Source organism: Drosophila pseudoobscura, chromosome X (genome assembly GCF_009870125.1).
Source record: "Drosophila pseudoobscura strain MV-25-SWS-2005 chromosome X, UCI_Dpse_MV25, whole genome shotgun sequence".
Classification (NCBI taxonomy): domain Eukaryota; kingdom Metazoa; phylum Arthropoda; class Insecta; order Diptera; family Drosophilidae; genus Drosophila; species Drosophila pseudoobscura.
This window is the reverse complement of record NC_046683.1, coordinates 5,931,704-5,956,887: the sequence shown is the minus strand read 5'-3', so window position 1 is coordinate 5,956,887 and position 25,184 is coordinate 5,931,704. Positions and strand designations below refer to the sequence as shown.

General features: G+C 45.7%; 4 protein-coding genes across 9 annotated transcripts in view; 2 read left to right on the top strand and 2 right to left on the bottom strand.

The window, feature by feature from the left end:
* Window positions 1–12: 12 nt before the first annotated feature.
* LOC4814790 (uncharacterized) lies at window positions 13–2,683 on the top strand. The gene is made up of 2 exons (XM_001355158.4): window positions 13–1,804; window positions 1,871–2,683. The coding sequence occupies exons 1-2, from the start codon at window positions 337–339 to the stop codon at window positions 2,329–2,331; spliced, it is 1,929 nt and encodes a 642-aa protein (XP_001355194.4). The 5' UTR covers window positions 13–336; the 3' UTR covers window positions 2,332–2,683.
* On the bottom strand, window positions 2,623–5,247 carry dah (discontinuous actin hexagon). The gene is made up of 6 exons (XM_001355157.4): window positions 4,860–5,247; window positions 4,557–4,785; window positions 3,583–4,497; window positions 3,405–3,522; window positions 3,205–3,340; window positions 2,623–3,141 (listed from the first exon to the last, which is right to left on the bottom strand). The coding sequence occupies exons 1-6, from the start codon at window positions 5,095–5,097 to the stop codon at window positions 2,792–2,794; spliced, it is 1,986 nt and encodes a 661-aa protein (XP_001355193.4). The 5' UTR covers window positions 5,098–5,247; the 3' UTR covers window positions 2,623–2,791.
* A 726-nt stretch (window positions 5,248–5,973) lies between these two features.
* On the bottom strand, window positions 5,974–14,477 carry Top1 (topoisomerase 1). 3 transcript variants are annotated; one of them, XM_002134441.3, is made up of 8 exons: window positions 14,094–14,477; window positions 12,148–12,383; window positions 10,897–12,040; window positions 10,715–10,797; window positions 8,671–9,800; window positions 8,306–8,556; window positions 8,041–8,234; window positions 5,974–7,955 (listed from the first exon to the last, which is right to left on the bottom strand). In XM_002134441.3, exons 1-8 carry the CDS (start codon window positions 14,118–14,120, stop codon window positions 7,853–7,855), a joined length of 3,168 nt encoding a protein of 1,055 aa, XP_002134477.2. In that variant the 5' UTR covers window positions 14,121–14,477; the 3' UTR covers window positions 5,974–7,852. The 3 variants fall into 3 exon arrangements, with proteins under 3 accessions (XP_002134477.2, XP_015042141.2, XP_015042140.1); XM_015186655.2 differs by lacking the exon at window positions 14,094–14,477 and adding an exon at window positions 12,461–12,967; XM_015186654.2 differs by lacking the exons at window positions 10,715–10,797; window positions 10,897–12,040; window positions 12,148–12,383; window positions 14,094–14,477 and adding an exon at window positions 9,877–10,070.
* Window positions 14,478–16,585: 2,108 nt separating this feature from the next.
* The window catches only part of raskol (Ras GTPase-activating protein raskol), a 42,872-nt gene continuing 34,273 nt past the window's right edge, over window positions 16,586–25,184 (top strand). For 3 of the 4 annotated variants that reach the window (XM_033385514.1, XM_033385512.1, XM_033385513.1), the window contains exon 1: window positions 16,587–18,108. In XM_033385514.1, coding sequence (XP_033241405.1) covers window positions 18,030–18,108 — 79 coding nt within the window. In that variant the 5' untranslated portion in view covers window positions 16,587–18,029. Of the gene's footprint in view, window positions 18,109–25,184 lie in introns of all 4 variants that reach the window. The other variant, XM_033385511.1, reaches the window with a different exon arrangement.

The following is a 25,184-nucleotide window of genomic DNA, read 5'->3' as shown; positions in this document are numbered from 1 at the left end:
TATGACATAACACTTTCTATATTGATTCAATTTGAATTATTAAAGATTATTTTACGTCGATTTAAATAGCTTGATAAGGTAACCTTGGTTTACATGCGCCCACATTGATTTCGATAGGTACTTCATTTCGTTGGCCTATTTTCAATTAGATTGATTTGTAAGGATTAGATTAAACTGTGTCGTTACATTTAAATGGAATTTGAATTATAAAATGTTTGTGCTGATGATTTCAACAGTAGGTATCGATAGTTTCCAAAATCGACTCTGTGAAATTTGCGCGCCAGCCGAGGTTTTCGGTTTCCCTTTTTTTTGTCAATATTGCCAATTGTTTGTGTAATGCTGCCGTTTGTAGAGGAGAATGTGCCGCAGTTGCTGTTGCAGCGCTCCAGCATAGCCTTCTGCTCCAATCTGCATCTGGGGCGTGGCCACGGGCGAACCGTGTCCAGTCTGGTGCTTGGCCGCAATCTAAAGTTCTACGAGTTTCGCAAGAAGGAGCTTCTGCATCACATTGACCTCAAGGAAAGCCGGCTGAAACAGTTGGCCGCCAAACTCCAGGCCTACGATGGCCCCATGAGCAGCTTTCTCAGGCGCGAGGCCGAAACGGTGGCCAACAATGGCAATGAGTCCGTGTCATCAGTGAACCACAGCATGCTGCCAGCTGGCGAGGAGCTGCCCCTCGGCATCGGCAAGTTTGAGTGGTTGCAAGAGCAGATCTACATCCTGGTTCACTGCTGGCAGCTGCTGCTGGTCCTGCGCCGACCCCCAGAGCTTGGCGCCAACTTTGAACTGGTGGCCCAACACGATCACGTGGAGAATTTCAGGATGGTAAGCGGTCCCATCGAGTACCAGGCCTACGTGGAGCTGCGCTTCACCAATGGTAAGCGCCAGCGCACCGATTTTCAGCCTGCTCAAGTCAAAGAGGAGTCCTCCAGCCGCAACAGCATCGCCGCCGACACCTTTCCGAACGAAAACATTGAGCGGCTGCTGCAGCAAGTCCACACCGCACAGGCAGAGCTTTGCAGCCAGCGCGTCCAGACGCAGCTGGACTTTGCCCGCACGCTCGAACTGCAGACCTTCGGTTCGCCCGGCCGTCGCTCCCTGCTGCTTGAGGAGAAACAGCTGTTGAGACGCTTGGGCGATGTCTGGACGAGGGTCTGTGGCGATTTTGTGGTCTGCGGCACCCTCCTGGCCAACATAGCGGGCAACAATCGCCTGTCCATTGTCCACTGCCTGCGCCCGCTGCTCCATCTTGACAATGGGGGCAGCCTCAGTTTCGAGCATCGTCTGTACGAACTGCCTCTCCAACCAAATCGCCAGCCACCGGAAGACTACGATGATCTGGCCCAATTCTGGGCCTGCCAGGATCAGCACAGTCGTCGTCTCAACTGGCGCCCAGCGGCCAAGGCCTCCCAGCTGCTGCCGGACTGCACGGCCGTGCTTCTAGTGCGTCTGCGGCTGGAAGATCTACTCCAAGCCGAGAAACTCCAGCTACTGGCCATCTATGAGATAAGAAATGGCTCGGAGGACTCAGGGAGTAGCATACGACAAATGCATTTGGCCACCATTGATGTCGTAGCTCTGCTGAATCATCCCGAGGCCCTGGCCCCTCGATTTGCTCCCACCACACTACATCAGGACTTTCTGGCCGTGATCATGACACAGACGGCACATTGTGCCCTGCGCCTGGAGTTTCTCGAGGGTCAGGCGGTGCAGGACTGTGCTCGATTCGAGCAGCTACTCATTTCCAAGCTGGCGTTTGAGCTAATCACGACGCAGAGTACGGATCAAGCCTCGTCTGATCGCGGTAAGCCACGCCATAAATCACTCCATAAACATAAGGTTCTAAACTTAGTTCTGATCTTCGTTACAGGCTCTGATGTGGATATGCTTGATGCCTTCTGTACCACCACCACGACGAGCACTGCCTTGACTCCCGTCCAGCACATCTTCTACAACAGCCAGCCCCTGTCGCAATGGTGTGGAGTGCTGCTGCTCCGCGATGATCCCGGCCAGCACTGGCATGTCTATGCCCAGACCCAGGCCCGTCTCCGTCTCCTGCTGCATCGCTTAATGCGCGATCTCCTGCAGCTGCACTGTAACCTCTCCGTTCTGGAGCTGACCGAATACAATACGGCACCGGACGATGTGGCTGGGGCCTTTGAGGCGAGTCTCCGCGAGGAGCTGCTTGCCTGGTCGCAATTGTTAACGCAAAAGGATGGCAGACAGCAGCAAGAAGATTGTTTGAAGGAGCTGACGAACCTGCATCAGCTGCAAATGGCCAGCGATGTGCTGGCATCTGTGATAAAGACTCAAGCGCAAGAGGACGAATAATATTTTGGGGTGGGCATAGACTATATATATTATTATTTGCATTGCAAGGCCTTGTTGCACTTCCATCATCTGTATATAGATCCTTTGTACCGGTCAGTAGGATTGTGTGCCCGTATGTTTAGGCTTTTGAGTGAGGCTTTTTCTATAGAGTGCAGGGCACTCACATAGGATGTGTTTCGATGTTTCCTTCTCCATTTCGCAGAATCTGCAGTAGTCGATCTCTACTAATTTGAATTCCTTGAGGTGATATATCATGCCGGTATTTTCCCGGTCATTCATGGGACTTTTTTGGATATGTGGGTTGTATTGTGATCGTAAGATTAAAGCATTGGATTCTGGGATTGCATAAGTAGCTTATAGTCTATAAAGATCTTTAGATCTTTGTCAGGATGGATTCGTTTTGCTTACAAACATATAAACATATAGATATATACTATAAATCGTGCGAATTAAAGTATCTTCATGTGCTGCTGCGCCGCTGATGCTCCTCAGTCTTGATGATGCTGTCGAGTACATTCTCCAGATTCTGTGTGGCAGCCGACAGTTCGGCATTGTCGCTATAGGAGTCCTCGACAATCTCCTTGACCTTGTGCAGCAGCAGCTTGAAGTTGGCCATTTCTGTGTCACGGCCATCCGCATTAACCGGATGCTGTTCGAGTAGAGCGCCCAGCGGCAGGGGCAACGATAGGGGCGCTGCTCCTCCATTCTGTATGCTTGAGCGTCGCTGATCGAACCACAGACTAATGTCGTTCAAGGAGTAGTCCGACTTATTGGCCTCCAGATAGCTGCGATTCAGTTCGGCTCCGTTAACTGCAAAGGAAATTAATTGGCTGAAGGATACACTGACTGATTGAGAGAACCCATTCTACGCACTGGAATGTGTGAGATTGGCCCCCACGGGGGCATACATATCGAAGATCTGTTGTCTCTGGGGTGTGCTCGAGTTCAGGAAAGTGGAGTTGGTCAAAGGAACGGCCGGCCCTGTGGGCGATGTAGCTGTGGAGGCCCTCTGCAAGAGAAGCAATAAGAGTAATCAATGGTTTGCCAGGGTGTCGGGATGTGACAACGCCTACCGATAGCTGACGCATATCCTCAATTATCTGTAGAAGAAAACTCTGATGGGCACTCAGAAACTCGGAGATCTGGGCACTGGAGGTTGTGGAAACCAGCTGCAGCTGAGTTTCCAGTTTCCTGCAATCGAAAAACAATTCTAGAAAGATCCCATCACAGGGACGGAATGCCAGGACTCACACATTCTGCAGCTGCAGGCGATCAATAATCGATTGCATTCGATTTGAGGCCTGGCTGGCGGTTGTAGCCAAGCCCGTCAGCGAACAGAGCTCCTGCTGCTGTTGAGGCTGGGGCTGCTGCTGATGCTGCTTCTCCATCAATGGCGGCTTCGTGGTGGAGTTGCAGCGAAAACTACGCGTCTCCGCGGGTATGGGCGCCAGCTCGGGGGCCGTGGATGGCTGCCCCAGACTGCCGCCGCTGGCACTCTCCTGGGCATTGCAGAACCCGCGTCGCTCCTCTTCTTCGGCTCTGTCACGCTGCGTCTTCTGCGGATGGGCAATCCAGCCGCAGAGGCGAGCCAAATACCGGGTCCATCTCTGGGGCGGCTGATCCTCCACAAACACCTCGCACATGCGATGCGAGGCCTCGTGCCGGCCACCCACAAAGCCGGCCGCAAAGCAGGGCAAACAAAGCGACAGATCGCGGCACACCTGGCACTTGAAACGTATGCCAATGATATGCTCCAGCCGGCAGCCAGCGCAAGGATTGCTGTGGATCAAATGCTCGGTGTCCTCGATGCGCTTAATCAGCGCCAATAGATTGCCGTAGATGAGGAAGCGTGTCTGGGTCGTAGTCCACAGACCGTGGAACTGCTGCTCCCCCAATCCACTGGCATTGTGCGGGCACCGCGCAAAGCACTGCTCCATCATCAGCGGCAGATTGTGCACACCATAGGCCTTGGCCTCCCCGAGATAGCTGAGCAATTTGCTCAGCGTGTTCAGCAGCTGCTCGAAGGCAAACCGCGACACGCTCTGGGACCTGCTCTCCGCCAGCAGGCCAAAGAAGTCGCCGACCATGTGCTCGCTGCTGTAGAGTTTGCACAGCAGCAGGAAGGTAACCCTGATCTCCAGCAGAGAGATTGAGTGTCGTCGCTGCCTGCAATCGAGTAGAGAGTAGAGTAGAGTATCACGGACGCCGCCTCCTGCACCACTCACGGATCGTAGATGTTCCAGAAGAAGTTCGCCAGCAGGGCAGTTGCCGTCTCCAGGGTGTAGCTGCTGGTCTTGGTGAAGTGGCCCAGCTTCTCGCAGGCAAAGTAGATGTCGTGCAGCAGCGAGGTCAACTGAAAGGGTGGCACCATCAGATTGAGATTGCTGCCACTGCTGGCCGGCATGCCATGGCGTTCCAATATGGCCAGCACTAGTTTGTATGGTATTTTGCTGGCTGTCCACGCGGAGTAGATAAGGTTAAAGATCCATTCGAGATCCTGTGTGTGTGTGTGCTGCTACGCTACTCACTGTGAAAGATCTTTTGCAGGGCCACAAATTTGCTGGCACAGCGATATACCGTGTATTTGTATTTGCCATAGTCCACCTGCAGTTTTTCCATAATGGCTGATAGGTTCCTGCTGTTGTTGTTGTTGCTGCACGCCACTTGTTGCACTTGTGCTCCTTTGTTGCTTCCGGCCAGAGACGCCACCGCCTCTGCGCTGGCGCGCATTTTTATCAATTGTGTGTGACTCGCAGCACCCGCCATTATTTCCAGCTACAAATATTTTGCACTTGCTGAACAGTTTAACTGCAGTTTGGTTTCTCTTTCGTGCGAGGAGCGTCAGTTTTTCGCTTCTTTGCCTCTTCCACGGCGTTCGTTAGCGCAAAAGTCAAATTTGAACGGGATGTATGGCAACGCCGATCAGTCAGCATGACTATCGACTCAGATGCATCTCTGTTATCGATTTCGGACCTGCCGACCGTTAGCCATACAATTTTGAATTGGAATTCAAACTGGGGAGTTACGTTCTGCTTTTTATTCTTTGTACCTAAACATGTACATAACAGAATAATAATAAAATTACAAGGACATTGGGTGTTGGTTTGCGCATGAACTTGGTTCTTCTTTCCCACCAAATTTAGGTCATACGAAAGCATGGACAGCCGCAATGAGAAGGCAATGTCAGTCTCCCCATCTCCCGAAAAGTGAAAAAATCATATTGGAATTCATTTTTAAAATTAAATATATGTTGTCGTATGTATATTTGCATCATTCCATTACAATTACATTAACTTATGTTGAATTGTTTTGTTTTATTTGCATTTCTATTTTAAAATAGTTTTGTGGTTTGTTTTGTTTTTTTTTTCTTCTATGTTTTCATTTTTTGTTTTTTGCTTGCTTATATCAATATTGTAATATGCCATGTTTATGTGTTTTTTTGGGGCAGGGGGTAGGGGCTACACGAGACAAATGGGGGGCGGGGCGGGGCGGGTCTAGGGTGTTTCCTTTGTTTTTGCCTTTTGAAAGCGTTTCTCACGTGTCTGCTAGTGTCAATATACGAGTATACGCATATAAACTATCGATTTTATGTGTAATTACTAATTATCATATGTGTGTGTGAGTGGTGTGGGTGTGTCTATATATAAATCCTTTTTTTTTTATTTATGCTAAAGGGGGGGCGGGCCTGGACTCGCACACAAGCAATCAAAAGGAGTAGGAGAACGATTCCAAGACTTCAACAGCAGCCCAAGTGCCGACCGACTCCTGCTTTCTAACCACTTTTTTCACTTTTGGTTTTTTTTTGTTTTGAGTAATTTTAAATACAGTACAGTACTACATACAAAACGTCATCATAAATCATATGATGGATGGATGGGGGGGGACGAGGTGTCTGTGTGTTCTCGCTGCCAAGGCACAGCCATGCCCGGGATGGACCGGACTAAGCGGTTCTCTCAATATGAAATTCAAAAAACAAAGAACAAGCTTTTTGGGCTGGTCAGAGCCTGGCATGATTGTTTGACCCTGGAAGTTTGATTTACTTCTCACACTTTACCCCAAATATTCTAAGTATATTTTCCTCCGTCTAATTGCACATGCTAAAAACGATCTATAAAGTATACAATATGAACTCTGTTGATTTTGGGTTGGATTTCGAAACAGAAGAGTATTTGAAACCTGTCTAAATTTATGTTTATGCATGTTTGTATTTATATAAATCTGTGTCTGTGTGTGTGTGTGTGTGGGGGGGCGGGGGTGTATGTAAAGCAGTTTCGGTTCTCACTTAAATTATTAAAAAGTTTTGTTTTGCAAAAGAATTGTTCTTTCGTTTATTACAGTGTTTTTTTTTTGTTTTCTTTTTTTTTTTTTACTAAAATGATTAAGGTACAAAATAATCGGTGCATTCCATCGAATCAATCAACGATGATTGGCGCACCGTTGAACTGATCAATTATCGATACAATTTTTGTTTTTCTTGGATTTCTTGCTTACGAGAACTTCTTTGTTTTTTTTTGTAGTTTTTGTTTCATTTTCAATTGAATAAATTATGCTATGCTAAAATGTTTTGGGCTACACGGCTCTCCTCTTTCCCTCTCTCTCTCTCTCTCTCTCTCTCTGTCTGTCTCTCCCTCTGTCGAACTGTTCGCTTTGCACTTAATACATAGTCCGTATGAATCGTAATCGAATCGTTTATATTTAATAGTGAAAAAGGACATTTCTTTTGCTAAACAAAAATCAACTATAGGTAAACATAAAAAAAACTTGTAATTGTTTCATTTTATCATATATGTGATTATACTTAATGCATATTGATAAAATTTAAATAATATATTAATTATGCGTACGCTGAAGACCTATTTTAAAAAAAAGTTTATTTTTCTTAAAGGCTTAACATAGAAAAATTATGTTCTTTTGCTTTCTTTTTTGTTGTTTGTTTGTTACAAGACAGCAGACGACACCGGATGACGACCGAATGTTGACATCCATTTACAAAAAGTTTGCTTTTAAATTAAGTTTTTTGTTGTTTTTTTTCTTCTGATTATCGAATACGCCCACATGCACATACCATATATATATAGAATATATATGTAGTATATCTATATAAAAGTGTGAGCTCGTGTGTCTGTCTGTGTGTGTGGGGGGTAGTGGGGGGTAGTTAGTGTACGACGATTCGCAAGTTAAACTTCAGCGGAGTGGCGCACTTTTTGAAATAAAAAAATAACCAGGGATGGGGGAGGGGAGGGGAGTTGGGGGGGCCAAACAGACGAAACACCAAACACATCCCCTGGACAGGATACCCATCAATATGCATTACAGTTTGCATAAAACACCCGTGTCCGTTCCGGTTGTCCCTTGTGGCGTGTTCCTAGTGTTCCTGGTGTCCCTGGTGGGCATGGTTTTGGCTAGGGATTTATCCTTATCCTGCACTGTCTATGCATATGTGTGTGTGTGTAGTGCGTGTGAGTAGGTGGTGTGGGTGTGGGTGTGGGTATGTGTGGATATTCGGAGGAGAAGTATATATTTAAAAACGATAATTCTCATCGGCCATGTGCACGGCCCACAGAAATTTGGTTCTTTGCGTTTTGTTAAAGATCTTCTCGATCGGTACTCCATTCTTTTTACACCTGCAGAAACGAAGAACGCAGGCATTTAGTTTATTTAGTTTTGGGGGGGGCGGGCAAACAGAGCGAAGCGGGAGACAGCACTTACCAAGCCACCGATATGCGTGGATCGAGATAATTTAGTTTAGATGTGCCCAGGGCAATGGTCTTATTCTCGTCTCTATCAGTCTCTTGTAGTTCCAATTTCTTAAGCTGGTCCTTCAGACGCTCCAGCTGCTTGCCCTTCTTGTCGGCATTCACCTTCTCCTTGACCGAGCCGCGCTTGGCAGCCTTTTTCAAATCCTAGACAACATCCAACGGTTGAAGTTTTTTTCATTTCTCAAATATAAAATCGATCGCGCGACTCTACTCACATGGTATTCGGACTCGCAATCATCGATGGCATCGCGCTTGGCGCGTATTTTCTCCTTTAGATTCTCCATGGACTTTTGATGGCCCTTCGGCACGGAGCGCTGATGGTTACACAGAATGGCAACGGCACGATTGGCCCGATTGTAGGTGAGCAGTTTCTCTGGCACCGTCGCACTCGGATCGGTGAGCAAATCCAGTTGGTTTTGGAGCGTTTTCGATGCGTTATATGTGCGGAACACCTTGGCCGTGAGTCCTGTTCGATGGGAGGAGAGGGAGAGGCACACACAGAGGATTAGTGTGGGGGTTGGGGTGGGGGGAGGGGAAAAACGGAAGTTGAAGGATTGCTCTTTTCAGACATTGGGCTTACCGTCCATCAGCTCCTTGAGATGCTCGTTCAGAACTTGGGTATTGAGGCGATCGAATAGATCGTCGCCCTCCTTCTTGTGCTCCATGAAGAGCTCGAGGTTCTTGAAGACGCGCTTCTCCACCTCGACCTCGTTGTAATAGCGTATGGAATCCTTGCCGGGAAAGTCGAACACGACCACATTCTCCTTGTCGTTCAGCTCCTTGTGCAGCTGAACGTGCTCGACGCGCAGCGAACAGCAGCCAACGGTGTCCGCCTGATCCTCGTCCTTCTCGTTGCCCGCTCTCAGCGCCAGCTTGTCGATGAAGTACAGGGCCACGGCCCGCTGTCGCACACGCATCTCCTTCGATTTCCATTCGTCGCGGTAGGTGGCACGAATCTTATCAATGGACTTGTCCAATCGGCGCGCCGTCTCGTATTTGATGTGATCCTTTTCGCCCTTCAGCTTTGACGACGGATTCAGCATAATGTACTTGACCTGTCCCTGGACATTCTCGATCCAGGACGCCAGCCAGGTGACGGTATTGTCGTGTCGCACCTCCTTCCATCGCGAGCCCGGCGGCGGCGGGGGCACCTTTGACTCCTTTCCACAGTTGATCGAAACGTCAGAGGCGCCGATGCGGCGCTTGATCATCCCCATCTTTGGATGTTCGCCGCGACCGCGAAACAGACCTGGAGGCTCCAAACGAAAGTTACCGATCTTTTCCTTATGGCCGTCGATCATACAGAAGCCATACTCCTTGATCAGGGCCTCGTTCTCGTTCTTTTTGGCCAGCTTCTCCTCCTTGGTCGCTTGCTTACGCTTCTCGGACTCGGCCTGGAAGTATTCGTGCATCTCTTGGAAATTACATTTGCGGAAGTCTTTGATTATCTCCTTCTCCTTGGACGTCATCGATTTGCGGAAGTCCTTGAAGAAATTATTGTTGAATATATCCTTGGTGCAGTAATCATGATTCAACATCTTCGCATAGAAGGTGGCCGCCTCCTCCGTCTCCTCGGACAGATCCAACGGTCGCCCGTCATAGAAGAAGCGCACATTGCGAGGCACACGTTCGTACGGCGGTGCAAATACCGGTCCCTTATGCTCCAGCGTTGACCATTTGACGCCATCTTCGCGCTTCTCCTCCTCCCACCTGGAATGGAACACATTGTGCGATTCGATATTAGATTATTGTTGCCTCGAGTCTGTGCTTTGTCTATGTAAATAACCATTTGATGGTTCCCTGTTGGCCAGTGGGGGCGCCTGTCGCTGGTTGCCGCTTTCGCGACAAGCGCCTCTTGGCGGCAGCGGCGCAAACAGAGACTGCCAAACGCTGATCTTGCAAAATAAAATACGATTTGTGTTTTCCCCATAGACACCGGCACAGCGGCGACAGAGCAGTTGCCATTTAGCGCAGCGCTTGTCGTCGTTTGCTGTCGGTTGATGCTTTTGCTTTGTTTTTCTTTTTTTTCACATTACGCAAAGCAGCAAGGCAGCAGGCAGTAGCAGCTGCTGACATAACCTCAAAAGTGGTTTACGAAGTGTTTGTGGGGGAGGGGGGCCTCACGGCCAGCGAACAGCTGATAGCAAGGCGCACGCGTTGCGCAGCGAATGTTTGGCAGTGTCGAACGAAAATACAGTAATTGCTCGCTCAGGCAGTCACACGAACACACACACACACACAGCCAAAAGAGCGTATAACTACGCCGAGACGAAGGTAAACAGACTTCTGGAACATACTGTGTTTTAGTGTTGTTGTTCTTGCCTGCTTTTGTGACTTTCAAAATGTAGGTCAGTGACATTCAAACTTCGGCAGGCGGCAGTCGGCAGGCCAGGCACATGTGTGCGCGCACAGCAGACAGCAGACAGCAGACACATGGATGTTGTGTGTGGCGTGTGTGCGTGCACACGTCAACGATTCAAACGACTGCGTGGGCAGCAGACCAGACCAGAGATGGACCCAGGGCGGACGATGCAAATGGGTGCTGGGTGATGGATGGATGATCCACGCACAGATGGCCAAAAAACAAAAGATACTCAAGAAATTGCTTATAGCTTATAGCTTACCATCTCCACACCTCTTCCTCCTCCTCCTTGGCACCCTTGCGCTTGGTGGGAGACACAACTTCGGTCTTGATCTCGGAAGACTCCTGTGAATGGGAATGTGTGTGTGGGATGAGAGACACCATGGCTCCGAAGGGGGCGGGGCGGTAGCGCACCAGGCTGGGTGGGTCGGATCAGGGACTTACCTTCTTGATTTTCTTTTTTTTGTGCTTGCTGCTGCCGTAATCGTCGTCGGCCTCCTCTTTGATACGCTTCTTTTTGTTGGACTTCTCTTTGTGCTCCTTTTTGACCTTCTTGCGCGCCAGCAGGGGAATGTCATCATCGTCATCGTTACCATCATGGTGGGCCCTGTGGCTGCTGCTGTGGCTGTGGCTCTGGCTGTGATCGGGTGCCTCCTGCTTGCGCTTGCGCATGGCCAGGGGCACATCCTCCTCGTCATCGTCGGCATCTTCGTCGACGGCCATCTCCTCATCCTCATCGTTATCATTATCGTTATCGTTCATGGTACTATCTTCCTCGTTGTAGGTACTATCCTCATGCTTGACTGTGAACGGTGGCTCATCGGCTCGGAACTGGGACATGGAGTAGTCACAGGAGCTGGCCTGCGACAGATTGAAGCTCTCATCCTCCTTTTTGATAACCATAACATTCTCCTCGTATCCGTTTTTATAGACACCGCCACCGACGCCGCTGCCAGGGACATGGCCGCCGAGGTCGCCGCTGCTGCTGCCGCTGCTAAGGCCATTGCAGAGTGCAGAATCGGGGACATCCAGCAGCTGCTGCTGCTGCTGCTGTTGCTGTTGCTGGTGCTGCAGATGGAAGAGATCTGCTGTGTGGTTGATGTGGTCATGCGCTGGCTGTGAGACGGGCTCCGGCTTTACGAACACACCATCATAGGAAGGATCCTTCGACTGTGAGGAGGAGCTGTGACGCGAACTGGAATGTTTGCTCTTCGATGAGGAGGACGAGGAGCTTTTGTGACTGCGCTCCTTATCACGGGAGCTTGACGACGAAGATGACGATTTGTGATCGCGATCGCGATGCTTGTCGCGGCTCGAGGAGCTGCTGCTGCTGCTGCGATGATCCTTGTCCTTATCCTTGTCCCGTCGCTCCTTATCGCGGGACGAGCTCTTGTGGTGCCCAGAAGACGATGATGATGACGACTTGTGCTTGCTGCTGCTGCTTCCATCTTTGTCCCGGTGACTGGACGATGAGCTGCTGCGGTGCGAATTGCTGGTGCTGCTGCTGCTGCCGCCACCCTCGCGCTCCTTGTCCCTATGCTTTGACGAGGAGCTGCTGCTGCTGCTGCTCTTGTGCTTATCCTTGTCGCTGTATAACAGTGAGAGAGAGCGAGACAGAGAGAGGAGGAGACAGAGGTATAGATTTTTGAGTATGATTCCTTGGTGGGGTGTCCATGCACTCCCGTTGCCTCTTACCGACTGCTGCTTTTGTGATCCTTCGACGAGCTGGAACTGGAACTCTTGTGTTCGCGGTCCTTATCACGGTGCTTGTCCTTGCTGGAGGATTTATGTTTGCTACTGCTGCCACTGCCTCCGCCGCTGCTGCTGCTGTGGTGGCTGTTGTGGTGATTATGATGGTGGTGCCCATTGGTGGTCACTCCATTCGATTGCACCTCACATCCGCCGCCGCCACCATTTTGTACGTGGATAGTCTGCAAGGGAGAGAGAGGGAGACGAATGGTTGAGTATGGGTGACGGAAAATTCTGTGGGAAAAAAAAAATCAAGAACCTGTATGGCCATCATATCGCTGGGGTGTGTGCCTTCGAAGGAGCTGTGCCTCTCACAAATAAACCATCAACTGATGACTTCTTTATTTAATTATATGTTTTATGTTTTCTTTTGCTAATTCTTTGCCCTTTTCTACGACTCTTTGACTTTATTTTATTTTATTTAATTTTTTTTTTAGTGTGTATGTGTGCCGCCGTCTCCGTGTGCCACCACGTGGTGAAAAATCAACCCTAACAAATTAATGTTTTTCGATTGCTGTTATTTGTTGTTGCTGTTGCTGTTGTTGTTGTTGTTACCGCAGCGTAAGAAAATGTTCAATGTGGGAAAAGAAGGGTAAGAAGAAGCAGATAAAGAGCCAAAACGATGGCCGATGGCGACAGGAAATGTTCCTCCTGTGTGTGTTCGTGCCGCTCTCTGAGGTGCTCTTTTTTCATTTGGAATAGGTTAAGAGACGACCGACCGCGGCGACAACGACGACGACGATGCCAAACAATGGGCACACACACATTCAGAGACAGTCAAACACACACACAAACAAACATGCACATATATATGGACAAGTACATGAGCAGCGTAATGGAATACAGAAAAACGTTTCGTTTCGTTTCATTTTCTGACTCTTTGGAGCATAATTTTTCAACGTGGGCGCTCTGCTCTGTGCATCAGATCAAGGCTACGCACACACACACACGCACACGGGAACACACATGCTCACTGCACTGCAGGGTTGTTGTTGCGATTGTATTGGAATGGGTGGGGGTTAGAGGGGGACCGGGACCGGAACCAGGACCACCGCCTGTTCAGGATAGTGTGTATCAAATGCAGACACACGCTTATCAGAAAATTTTTAAAATGAATAAAGGTGCAAAAAAAAAATAAATTGGGACACATTTGCAATTACATATGTACATAAATGAAATGCTATTACAACAACAAACACATGTGATTTGAGTTTATGTGTAGTGTGGCCACACTTTCATGGCAGACAGCCCTCAGAAGTTATTTAATAATTGCAATAGCAGGGCACTTTTCGGGGGTGATGTGACAATCGTCATTTTGAGGGGTAGCGGGTAACGGGTACATCGAAAAGATAAAGAGGGTTTTATCTCGGTGGAAAGATAGGGGTAAAGATCATTGGACGATTCGCAACCAGTTCTGAATTTCCAAAATACCAAAAGCGGTATTTATGTGTGGCCACACTGTGCCAAATACATTTCGACTTCGCTTTCTTCATGTCTCCCTCTCTCTTTCTCTCTCGCTCGGTCACTCGCTCACTCACTCACTCTCTCGGGACAGCGGCCTTCCTGCTTGCTCTGCGCTACTTGCATTGTCGCCATTTTCGTCAATTACTAAAAGGCCTTTATGCCTTTGCTTTAGCTTTTTGCGTTTGCGTTTGCCCCGATTTCAATGCAATGTGTTGTACGCACACGGGTTTTTATCTCAGCTGTGGGATGAACGGCCCGAGACACTTGCCGATGCGGCGACCCCAGGCACGGCTTTTGGGCCTGGCCCGAGTTCTTGCAATATTCAACACGTTTGCACTCTTGATGCACCATTTAACAAGTAAATTATATAAAAATACAATGCCACGAAATCTGCCACCTTCCCCCCTACCATACAAAAAATTACTTACATTTTCGGCAGCCACATCCCCACTCATTTTGCACAATTTCTGGTTGGCAGTGCGGCGCTCGGCTTCTTTATATTCAACTTCACTCTTTTCTGCTTATCTGCCGTGAATAGTTTTTACTCAACTTATGCGGACATACATATATATATACGCTATATATTGCTGGAAGCCGAGACACTCCGGTGCTGGTTCGATGCGTTTTTTCTAATTTTGATGCGCGACAATACACTACAATGCGAATTTTTTCATCAAGTCCACAATAATACTTAGAAGTGGAAAATCTTTCTCTTTTACAGCGCGCACCAGCCACGCGAACACACACACACACAACACACCTCGCATGTACAAACACACACACGTTCGGATGCAGTGTGACCGCGGCTTTATTGATCAAATATACCGCCTGATCCTCCGAAATATACCGTCTCATTTTCAAAAAATATACCATATACCTATGAAAAAACTAACTTCGCCCACCTAAGCATCATTTAAACGGTTAGCAGCTTGAGTTAAACCGCGGAAAATATAAAATATAATATATAAACAAAAAACAAAATATAAACAAAAATGAAAAATTATATAATATCCTTCCTCTTAACTTAGAAGAAACTCCACGATATCTTTCACCTGAAGCGCGGTAAAGCTAGGTACACACGATGAAAACAATTTGCAGCATGTTGATTGCTGCAATCAAATTTGCACGTTTGTACGCCATTTTGTAGCTATTTTAAAAGGTTCTGATGAACTCCTTTTGTCATCTCTTTTGGAAATCCACTCTATCACCCAACACTTTAAGCTAGAAAGTGGAGAGTATTTGAATACCCACTGGTCTACAATGGGTTAATCGTTCTTATCCATGATCAGAAACCATATTCCTCGACTTTGATATTCGGCTTATGATTACTGGCTAAAAAGGACCATTAGTCCCGAAAGCATAATTTTATTCGATTGATGAACCAATCCTCTACGCAAAGAATGTCAACAAAAAGTTGCTACATATCATAATAAATGTTTTTTGAGTAAATGCATTTGTATACCCTATATCTTTAATCTAATTTCGTTGTCCAAGCAGCTTGGAAACCTAAGTAATAATGACTTTTCTCAATGGACTTTCTCTCACATATATGTATATCTCGATCCCGATACCCATTCTTGGTCTCATTACGGCCATACAATGCAAAATTTTGTTGAAATAACTTTAAAATAGAGACCGACAAGTTTCTGCATTTATTAGAGCCTGGGATGACAAACATTTCTTCAATTCTATAACATGCCTTTTCCCGCGGTATACATATATGTTTTGACATGCTAACTACACGCTAAATACATATTTGCAACATATTTATGTTCTCATAGACACCTGAAGGGTTGAAAAGCTTGTCAGTTTTTTAAAACTTAGAAGAAATATAATAACAATCGATCCTAGAGGTTCACCAATCAAGCTATATACCGTTTAGAATTTATAGTAATCTAAGTTGAATCAATGAAAAAGTCTATTTCCATACATTTATCATATTTATATTGGCGGTTGAATAGGTTCTCCGCCAGCTTAAAAGGTGATAACGATCAGGTTTTAGCTCGTTCTATGAATGTAACTAACAAAAATTGTCTGGGTACACTTAAGTCAGAGTTATAGTTGCGTTAATCATTAATACTTTTCTCTGCCTGGGTTGCACACCTTGCATTTTTATTACAAATTTTTAGTATTCTTGAGTATTTTGAGACAGTTTGAAGTTGGATTCTAGGAACTGGTAAAAAGTTCACAAAACGCATATGTAAAATGTAAAATACTCGAAAATTTGGCCCTGAATGTTGCGAACATTTTTACCACTTTTGCGGAACTTTTATAAAATTACAGACTGTTGCCAATAATTATTCTATGGGGCACATAGAGTGACCATACTATTTTAGTGGACAAAAGCAACTACCTGCTGTTTCTGTGAACTTTTTTTTTTAATATCACGATCAGGAAAGGCCCAATATAATATAATTTTTGGGCACAATATAATATGAGGCAGTTCTTATAAGTAGCATATCTAGAGGACAGCTTATTAATCTATCAGATACAGTTGTCTTCAGGGTGAAAGAAATCGTGAATTGTTTAAGTGAAAAGGAAGGATAGGATAGCTCTCCAAGACGAATTTAAAACAAGTATTATTTTCCTTGGCTTAGTTCAGGGCTTTCACCGGCTTAAATAGCGGGTGCTTAAGTGGGCTAAGTTGGTTTTTTGTCATCTGTATATTTAAGGTATATGTTGAAAATAAAACGGTATATTTCTAAGGGTCAGACCGTATATTTGATCAGGAGAGTGCTCTCTTCTGCGACGCAAAAATGATTCGTAATTTTGAATGCACTATAAAAAAGGTATGGGCAACAGGCAAAACCAGCAAGGCAAATTTCAAGGTTCGTACGAACCTCACCTCGCGTGTGAGTTCAATATACTTTGAAGACAAGGTATATTAGGCGAAGTGGGTGGATTTTACCTTATTTTTTTTGGCGCAACGCAAATTGAATTTGAATCTTTATCGGGCCGCCGCGGACAATGAAGCAACAAAATAGTAGTGTCCGATTTTTTTCTGAATTCAGAAAAGTCCGTTGATAATTTGATAAATCCCACAGCACAAAAATAACTGGGTGTCTTAACGTGTTTCTCCCGATGTGATACCCTATTTGATACCCTTGAATGTGGATGTTATAGAATTGGCGATATTTTGGCGGTTGCTGCGCGCGTCGAACGCGCACGCTGTTTTAAACGTTTTCCCTCGTCCCGTGAATCGTGCAGTGCAGTGCCAGTGCACGTATATGTATATATTTGAAATTATTTTGTTGGTGGTTTTTTTATATTGTTGTTGCTCGGGAGTGTAAATAAGTTCTGTCGAACAGAGGGAGGAGCCCTCATACAATTGTTGCTTTTGTGTCCCCTGCTGGAGTCGTGATTTTCTCGTCTTCGTTTTGTCGGTGTCGTGTGTATAAAAAATTGTTAAAAATAATACACAAAAATAAAACGCATACACAAACACACATGCACACACATACATACATATAGTGTATATGTATATTTGTATTTTTGACGAAAGCGATTTCTGGTTTCGGTGGAGCGCGCGCGACAAAAACAACTCCAATATGTTGCGGCCGGCCTTCATTGGAGAATATTAAACCAAACAATAAATTATACATATGTACGTGTATGTATATAAATAAGCAGAAACCGAAGCTGAAGAGATACGATACCCACAAAAACAAAAAGCAGAGAAGCATAGCTCCACTCCACGGATGATCTCCATGGCCCCGGGGGCCGATCTCAGCTGTTAAGAGCCCCAGCCAACGAATAAGGCTAAAACAGAGATAATCGCTAAATATTGATATGAAAAGAGAAGCTGAAAAGAGTGGCCCATCGATAGAAACAATCATTTCATAGTGTTGTGTTGTTATTTTTTTTGTGTGTGGTTGTTCAAACACTTCGTTTTATATGGGGCAAGTGCAATACCCACACAAATATGCCACAATAAACAACAAAACTGGCTTCAATTCCCGCAAAATCAATAAATATCCAAAATAAATCTCAAAACAACAAAAAAAAAGGAAAAACATCCCCATCCCCAAATCAAAGAGTCGATAAGAGGCCAACGGTGAATGAGAGAGAATTTTCCCACTATCAGCCAGAGAGTGAGAGAGAGTGGGAGACGGAGCGGGAGAGCAAAAGCCGGGTGTACTCAGCATCCATCCCCAATCATCATCGTCAGGGCTTAAGAAGGAGATAGCAGCAGCATCCCCAAACAGCAGAGAGACACAGAGAGCGAGCAAAGCACAGCAACCACTTGCTGGAAGGAGGAAATAAGAAGAGCCCGAGAAGAGAGAGAGAGACAGTGGCCGAGCACCTGCGGGAGAGAACAGCATCCCACCCACTCACACGAACAGATATATACACACACACACACAATGGGAAGACGAACGTATCTGAGCCGCGGCTCTGCCCTCGCCTACCCCAGTCGCGTCGAAGGCTGGCTGGATGTTTGCGGTGAGTAGTAAACGGGAAAGGGAGGGGGAAAGGGGAACAGCTGATGCCCCCGCAGACAGTTGCGGATACGGATGTTGGGTGACATCTTCGTGTCACCTGTGCAAATCCCAAAGAAAGTGCCTGGGAAAGAAAAAATAAAAACCCAAATACAATACACCGTCCCTTCCCGTACCCTTGCATTTATTTGCCTTCACAGGCGGCAGCAGCAGCGGCGGCGGTCGAAAGGCGCGCAGGCAGGTTCATGTTTTTCCGTTATCTATCTGTTTCTCTCTCTTTCTCTGTCGCTCCTTTGCTTTGTTTTGATTGTTTTTGTGTATGCGTATAAGGTAAAACAAACACACACCCGCACGCTAAAGGCAGGGACACACGGACACAGGCACAGCCACAGGCAGGCGACAGGGTCTGTCTCCGTGCAGGCGGCAAAAGTGTCAGTGGCGGAATGCAATAAATACCCTTTAATACAAATTATCGTTTCTCTGTTGACCATACAAGATTGTTTCTATTGTGGTTTCTATTTTATCTATTTTGTTTTTCGGATTGAATTAGATCTTAGAGATACCATCAGATCGTAGTTACATCGGACCAAGCAAATCCTTAAAATAATCAAAATATTAAGGAAGAGTAACAAAAACATATAGCCGCCGAGGTAAATAAGATATCTGTAATTTTTGGATGGTAATTGTATTAAAAAAAGAGTCGATAGAGTATTTAGAATGAATAAAATGAGGATCAAAAGTGGTTCTAGGAGACTGAATCGAAATCTGAAATGAATCGAAAGAGAGAAACAAAAGAGTTCAACAACATTTCAGTAGAGAGAAAGGTGGGTGGGTGCCGCACGAAAGCTTATCCCTAAATACAGGAAAAACTAAAGCAATTTTGGGACATTTCTGTTTCTTGGTAAAGAAGCTCCTGACAAAGGAAATTGGCTAAAATTATGGACTAGGTCCTAGACGAAATTCAAGGAATTGCTAAGGGGAGCGATACGCAGGATCGATATTTTGTCTATTGAGAAAAATGAACACACTGAATGTTGAGCGACGCAATGAGAACATTGTCAAAAGCCCTCCTGTCAGATCATCACCGGAAAGTCATCGATTCTTATCGATTGACCTATCCTGGACAAAGAGCTACGGCCATCAGCTCACTGAACGTGAGTTTTCTGAGTTCCGAGACGGAAATGTTTTACTGAGTCAAATCCTGAATAGACACACTTCCTGTGTGTAGAAATGCCATTCCTTCCATTCCACGTTTCGACTTTGACACATTTTGTGGCCCGTTCGAACTGTCACGAACAGATATGCGGATTAGCATTGAATAAGGGGGGCACGGCACGACGCGTTCTCACCCACACAAACGATCGCCGGCGATAAGTGGCAAGGTTTCCCCGTCGTCACATGGCAGAAAAAGCAGGGGGCATGAAGGCGGGGCAGAGCCTGAGGCGGAGGCAGTCGGTCATGCATGGGTATGGCAGCTCTTTTATTGCCATTTTTGGATTACATTTCAGTTTTTTCTGTATTCTCTGTTACGGTTATTGCCAGCGGAAGGAAGGACGGAAGGAAGGTGTGTTCATGTGCGTGTCAAGGTCATATCTGGCATTCCATTGGGGGCCCAACCTTTACCCTTTACCCTTTACCCTTACGCCTCCTGACTCTTGCTCTGATTTGCTTTGGCTTTGTGTCTTGTCTTCCACCTACAATCAAATGGAGACAGAGACAGAGGCACGGAGAACAAATATCATTCATGTTTTTTTTGTTTTTCTTGTTCTGTGGCCTGCCCGTCGATGTTTCGTGTTGCCCGCTGGCTTTGACATCATTTTTCTGTCATGTTTCCATGTTGTGTGTCGTCATACCCTGCTTTTTTCCGCTGCTAGATAGCATTTGTTCAGCATATTGGTTCTTATGAAATCTAAAAGTCCAACTACAAAAATCCATAGTACATTCCACGTGCATGTGACAGGTCCCACGCTCACCCGTAATTGGCTATTTACCATTCCGTTGATATATAACAACACAGCTAATTTTCTTCTTAAATTGGAACAGGAATATTTATCGTAAATACAAAATATTTATGGAATTTCCCCCTATTTTCAAGCAGCTTTTATAGGGAATCTATTTAAATAGGTCCCTGCATTGCCAAACGAATGTATCCTTTTGTTTAGGGGAAATTTGTCACAGCAACAAATGTGCCTTCTCTTCTGTGACTTCGGGAATTTCGAATATGTTCCAGTTCCAAAATAATGGAATCTCTTTTGAGGGGATTTTAGGTAAAGATCATCCATAAATGGCACCACATTAGGGTATCCCTCCAGTGGGTAATGGCTTCTATTATTCTTTCGGTTTGCATGTCACTTGGTCATCCGAAACTCAACTCAACTTAACTTTTGCTTGTCGTTTGTCTTGGGTTTCGGTTTGGCGTTTGGAAATTGGTTATGGGTCGTGCCGAAAGCGTTTAAAGGAAGACACGAGACGAGAACGAGGCACACACACAGAGAAAGGGAACAAGAGAAATCGAGAGACTTCAATCGAAAGACCAAGACGTTGCAGAGGAACGGAACGGAACGACAAAACGATGAACGATTGGAGGCAACACCATGGAGATGGCGTCATTAACGATCCAGCTTTTATTTTTTGTTGTTGTTGTTTGTTTGTTGTCGTGACACACTTTGTGGCACACACACACACACACACACTGCTGCCGCACTGCCACTGCAGTGGCTGTGTGCGTGCATGTTCCAGTTCGATTTTTGTGTCGAACACCTTGCCACGGATTGGGAGCACAAGAAGTGTAGAGTTCATTGAGCCACCTAACTTTCATTGCGAAAAGGAAAAGGAAAACTTCTCTCCGTTTCATCTACGATCTGTGCGGCTGTCGGTGGGTCTCTGGATTGACCCACTGGGATGGACATGGCCGGGGGCATGGCGTCTAGAAAGTGAAACATGAAGTGGAACTGGCTTTCAGATTGCTTTCGGCATCGGATGTCGGTCTTTGGGTGCGGCTCTGCACTGCACCGACTGGGCTACAATTTTCTATTTTCAAGTATCGAATGCGTTTGCCCCGTTCACCATCCAACGTCTTCGTCGTTTGTCGTCTGTTGTTTGTTTGTTCGTTGCAAAATGTTGCCTAACAACTTTCTATGAAAAAATTCACTTTTTCCTCTCAAGTGTTTTCGGGCGGTGGGGAACGGGAAGTCCCCCCCAAAGCCGGGTTTGCGTTTGGACTTTTAGCAACAACAACAAAAGAAAAAAAACAACAAATCGAACTCGAATAGATTAACACATTGCTTCTCCGTCGCCGCTTCTCAGGTGGGAAAAAAAAGGAAATTTTAGTCATCCAACAAATAAGAAACACAAACAACTTAAAAAGCCCGTTTTCGTAGCATTGGTGGATTCGGAGATTCGTAGACCTACAGCCTTAGGACTACAAAGATACCCATCATGAAAATTCCAGAGATTAACCCACTGTTTGTAGCGATTTTCGCTATTTTGTTTTCGCACTCTCGGGAGCTCTCGCCTCAGCGTTTGCCTGGGCGTCCGCCACCGCTCAGAATCCAATCCGGAATCGTTACCGGAATCCCCTCTGGCACAACCTGCCCTCTCATCCAGTACCCCGTACGGATAAGCCGGTAAGAGAAAAAAAAAACAAAATAAAACCCGTTCCAACCAGCACCCAGGCACTTGCGCATGTGAAATTACAACCAGATTTACCAGATGGGTATGGATCATACATACATACACGTACGTAAGTCCGTGTACACCCGGTAGACCCGTAAATTCAACGAAATTCAATCAAAAACAGTTGTTCTTTACAAAAATAAACCAAATATTATACGAAAAAACACGAGAATGTGTAGATATTTGTGGGGTATTTTAAACAAAAGAAAGACATCTCACAGCCGTTGAGGGGAATGAAATTTAAACACGACCAGAAGTGCAATAAAATATTTATAACACTCTTGATGAGATGATGATCGATGTAAGTCTTTTCGTACGGAGACAAGGAACGTTCTTGTGAAGGTTCTCTAATCCTGGGATTCTTCGAGCACATTGAGATGTTTTCCGGACATTCCATTCCACAGTTCCCTTAACTGGCAGGATATTCCACAGTCCACATGCCAAGAGCGAGTCAAGCTACGATAGTTCCATGCGTTAACACGTGATTGGCCATTTGCCATTCAGCTGAAGTACTCGTATACGAACTTTTTGATCATTTATCATCTAAAAAAGGGAAATCCATACTAATTCAAAGTAAAATACTCCGAAACTCTTCATGGGGTCTCTGTTATATAGGTCATGCCAGAATAGCCCCAAAAACAGCTCTTAAAGTGGATATCAAAAGAATCCCACAAGTTCGAGAAGTGTAAAGGCAGCAGACAGGTAGGAAAACCCCAAAAACTAAGGGAAAACTGCCACTAAAACTAAACAAAGATCCCCCCCCCATTGGATTTGGCAGCGTCATCGCTTGGAGAAAATAAATCAAAAATGAAAAAAGATCTGTTTGTGGTGTTATAAGAAATATAAATAATAAAAGAAGAAATCTTGAATAATAATGAATTTCCAAATCAACAAAGGCAGCAGCAGACAGACAGACAGATGGAGACACACACAACCCAGATTCAGATACAGTCGCGATAGATATTACATGATGCGAAAATCCAAAGTTATGCTATAATTCTGCATTGTTTGTCTTTTGCCGCCGCTGGGGGCAGAGTGGCGGTGGCTGCCGCGCTATTTGGAGCATTTGTTGGGGGGGTTTTTGCTTGTTTGTTGACTTTTTTTGCTTCAAACGTTTCGCATATTTGCCATAATTCCCATAAACCTAATTAAATGCGTGTTCATTCGTTCGACTTATGCAATGAAAATGCTGTGCTGGAGGATTGCGTGTGCCCGGGCCGTGCCGTGCCGAGTAAATCTCTATATATTCCAATAGATATTTTTATGTTGTGTACATTTATATGCATCTGGGTCAGGCGGGGTCACCGCCCACCCCAAACAAAAGAAAAGACAAATGCAACATGTTGCCTTGTGGGGAGATGATGATTGTGGGGGGACAGCTGCCACAAGCGGAAGCGTAGGGCGGCAACAGAAACATAAACCAAATAAAGTAAATAAGAACCTTATAGAACCAATCAACCTATGTGGGGTGGACAAACAAATGTTAAGACTAGAGGATGCCCCTTTTTTCTTATAAGAAATCTATACAAAAATCATGGTGTATCTTTATGGATCGAAAACTGAAACATTTACCATCGTTACGGTTCCAGGCACTCGTGGGAAACACCTAGTCTCTGTGCTCAGATGTGTGTCCTTTCGCTTAGGGGAAAATCCATCTATCTAGCCTTTTGTATCAATATCTTTTCTGTTTGGGAGATTCGTAGCAAATGGTTCCTTTCGCCTAGGGGAATCTACGTCCATTGGAGAATCTATCACCGATAAATAGAGTGGATAAGTTCCTTGATAGCTGAGAAAGCTCTCAAGAATAACCACTTCCCAAAGGTTCCCTCAATCCCAGCAAACAAGCAAAGCACCTTCTCGATCATACCCCTACCATCATTCAATGGGTATCCCAAAACATATTGGTTCTTCTGTTTGTGGTTTAGTCGAAGAATATGCTTAGAAGGGAAGGGAAGTCCGACAGCAGACAGCCAGCATTTCCAGACATTGGCTGGCTCCCTTCTTTTGACACCCACACAGCGCAGAGAGTTTGTTGATGCCACACAGATGACGCATAGTATAAATTATTTTAAATTAGTTTTAATTGGCAAAATGTCTTTTTTTTTTTTTGGTGCGCCTTAACATTTAATAATTGAGTTTTCGTTGCGGATGCAGATGCAGATGGTTACAGGAATGGTAAAGGGGAGTGGCCTGGGGGGGGGGGGGGGGGATTGTACATGAAATTATTTGTAACATAATGAAGTCATTCATTAATTTTCTGACGATAACAGAACAAAGAGAACTGTTCGAAGGGAATGAGAGAGGGACACCAATGATGCAACATTTTCTGGAGAGAAATGTCTCTTCTCAGATTTCTTTGGGTTCCACTTCCACGGTTCCAGAAGGTTGCCAGTCACGCCGCGAATTGTGAATGGCGTCGACTGCTAATGGCTCTGGATGCTGAATAACTTTTATAACCGAGTTGTTTTTAGAGACTAGTTCTACTTGAAAGTTAATTCTATGCTCAAAAGTCACAGTTCCATGCTTGTCTGTCCTCTAAACAGTTGGGGATGGAAAAAGCCATCAGTTTATAGATCGATTCAATATGAAACAGATCTGTCTGTGAAATGAATCTCTAGATCCCAATCCGAATCTCTCTCTCTCTCTCACTGTGTGTGTGCCTGGTATGGTATATCTTATCTCTAGGGGCCCCCCAATGGACGCTTAAGAAATGCTTTACGATCCGCATCGAAAGATAGTTTATAAAATGTTGGAATGCTCACGAAGCACACACGAAGCGAAGAGTAGAGCCACTATCATCGGAAGCGTCTCTGGGTCTTATCGGAAGGGGGCCTTCGCTGCTCAGGAGATTCATTATTTATTTTTCCAGTGGTAATGTTGCCTCCCCCCACGGTAGCCATTTCCCCTCGTGGCAGCAGGGGGAGGGTTTCGGTCTCGGTCTTGCGGCTACCGGGCTACCGGGCTCCCAGCTCCACCTGTTGCCATGGGGCCAATGCACAAGCAGAAGCACAAGCAGAAGAAAAACAACGCTGGCAAAGTGCATTGAACTCGAGAACTCAAAAAGCGAGAAATTCTTATGCAAAAATCAAAAAGAAAACTAAAGCGTGACGACATTTGAGATACCCTTCGAAGACAGACAAATTAGAACGAAAGGAGTGTTTCCTTCGTAAGGGATATACAATTGTACCTTCCTATATAGGACTCCCGATTTCCACAAAGAATTTTCTCTATATATTTTGTTCTTAAACTTCCTTTGTCGTAGGGTTAGAGAACTTTTGTAATAAAGAAACAAACAACTGAAGAGCCAACGAACGTCTGCGGGCAACAAAAAATTAACGCAAAATTTGCTGAGCCACGATCGGTCGGTATTACGAAGTACCACTACAAGTACCTATCTCCCTCTCT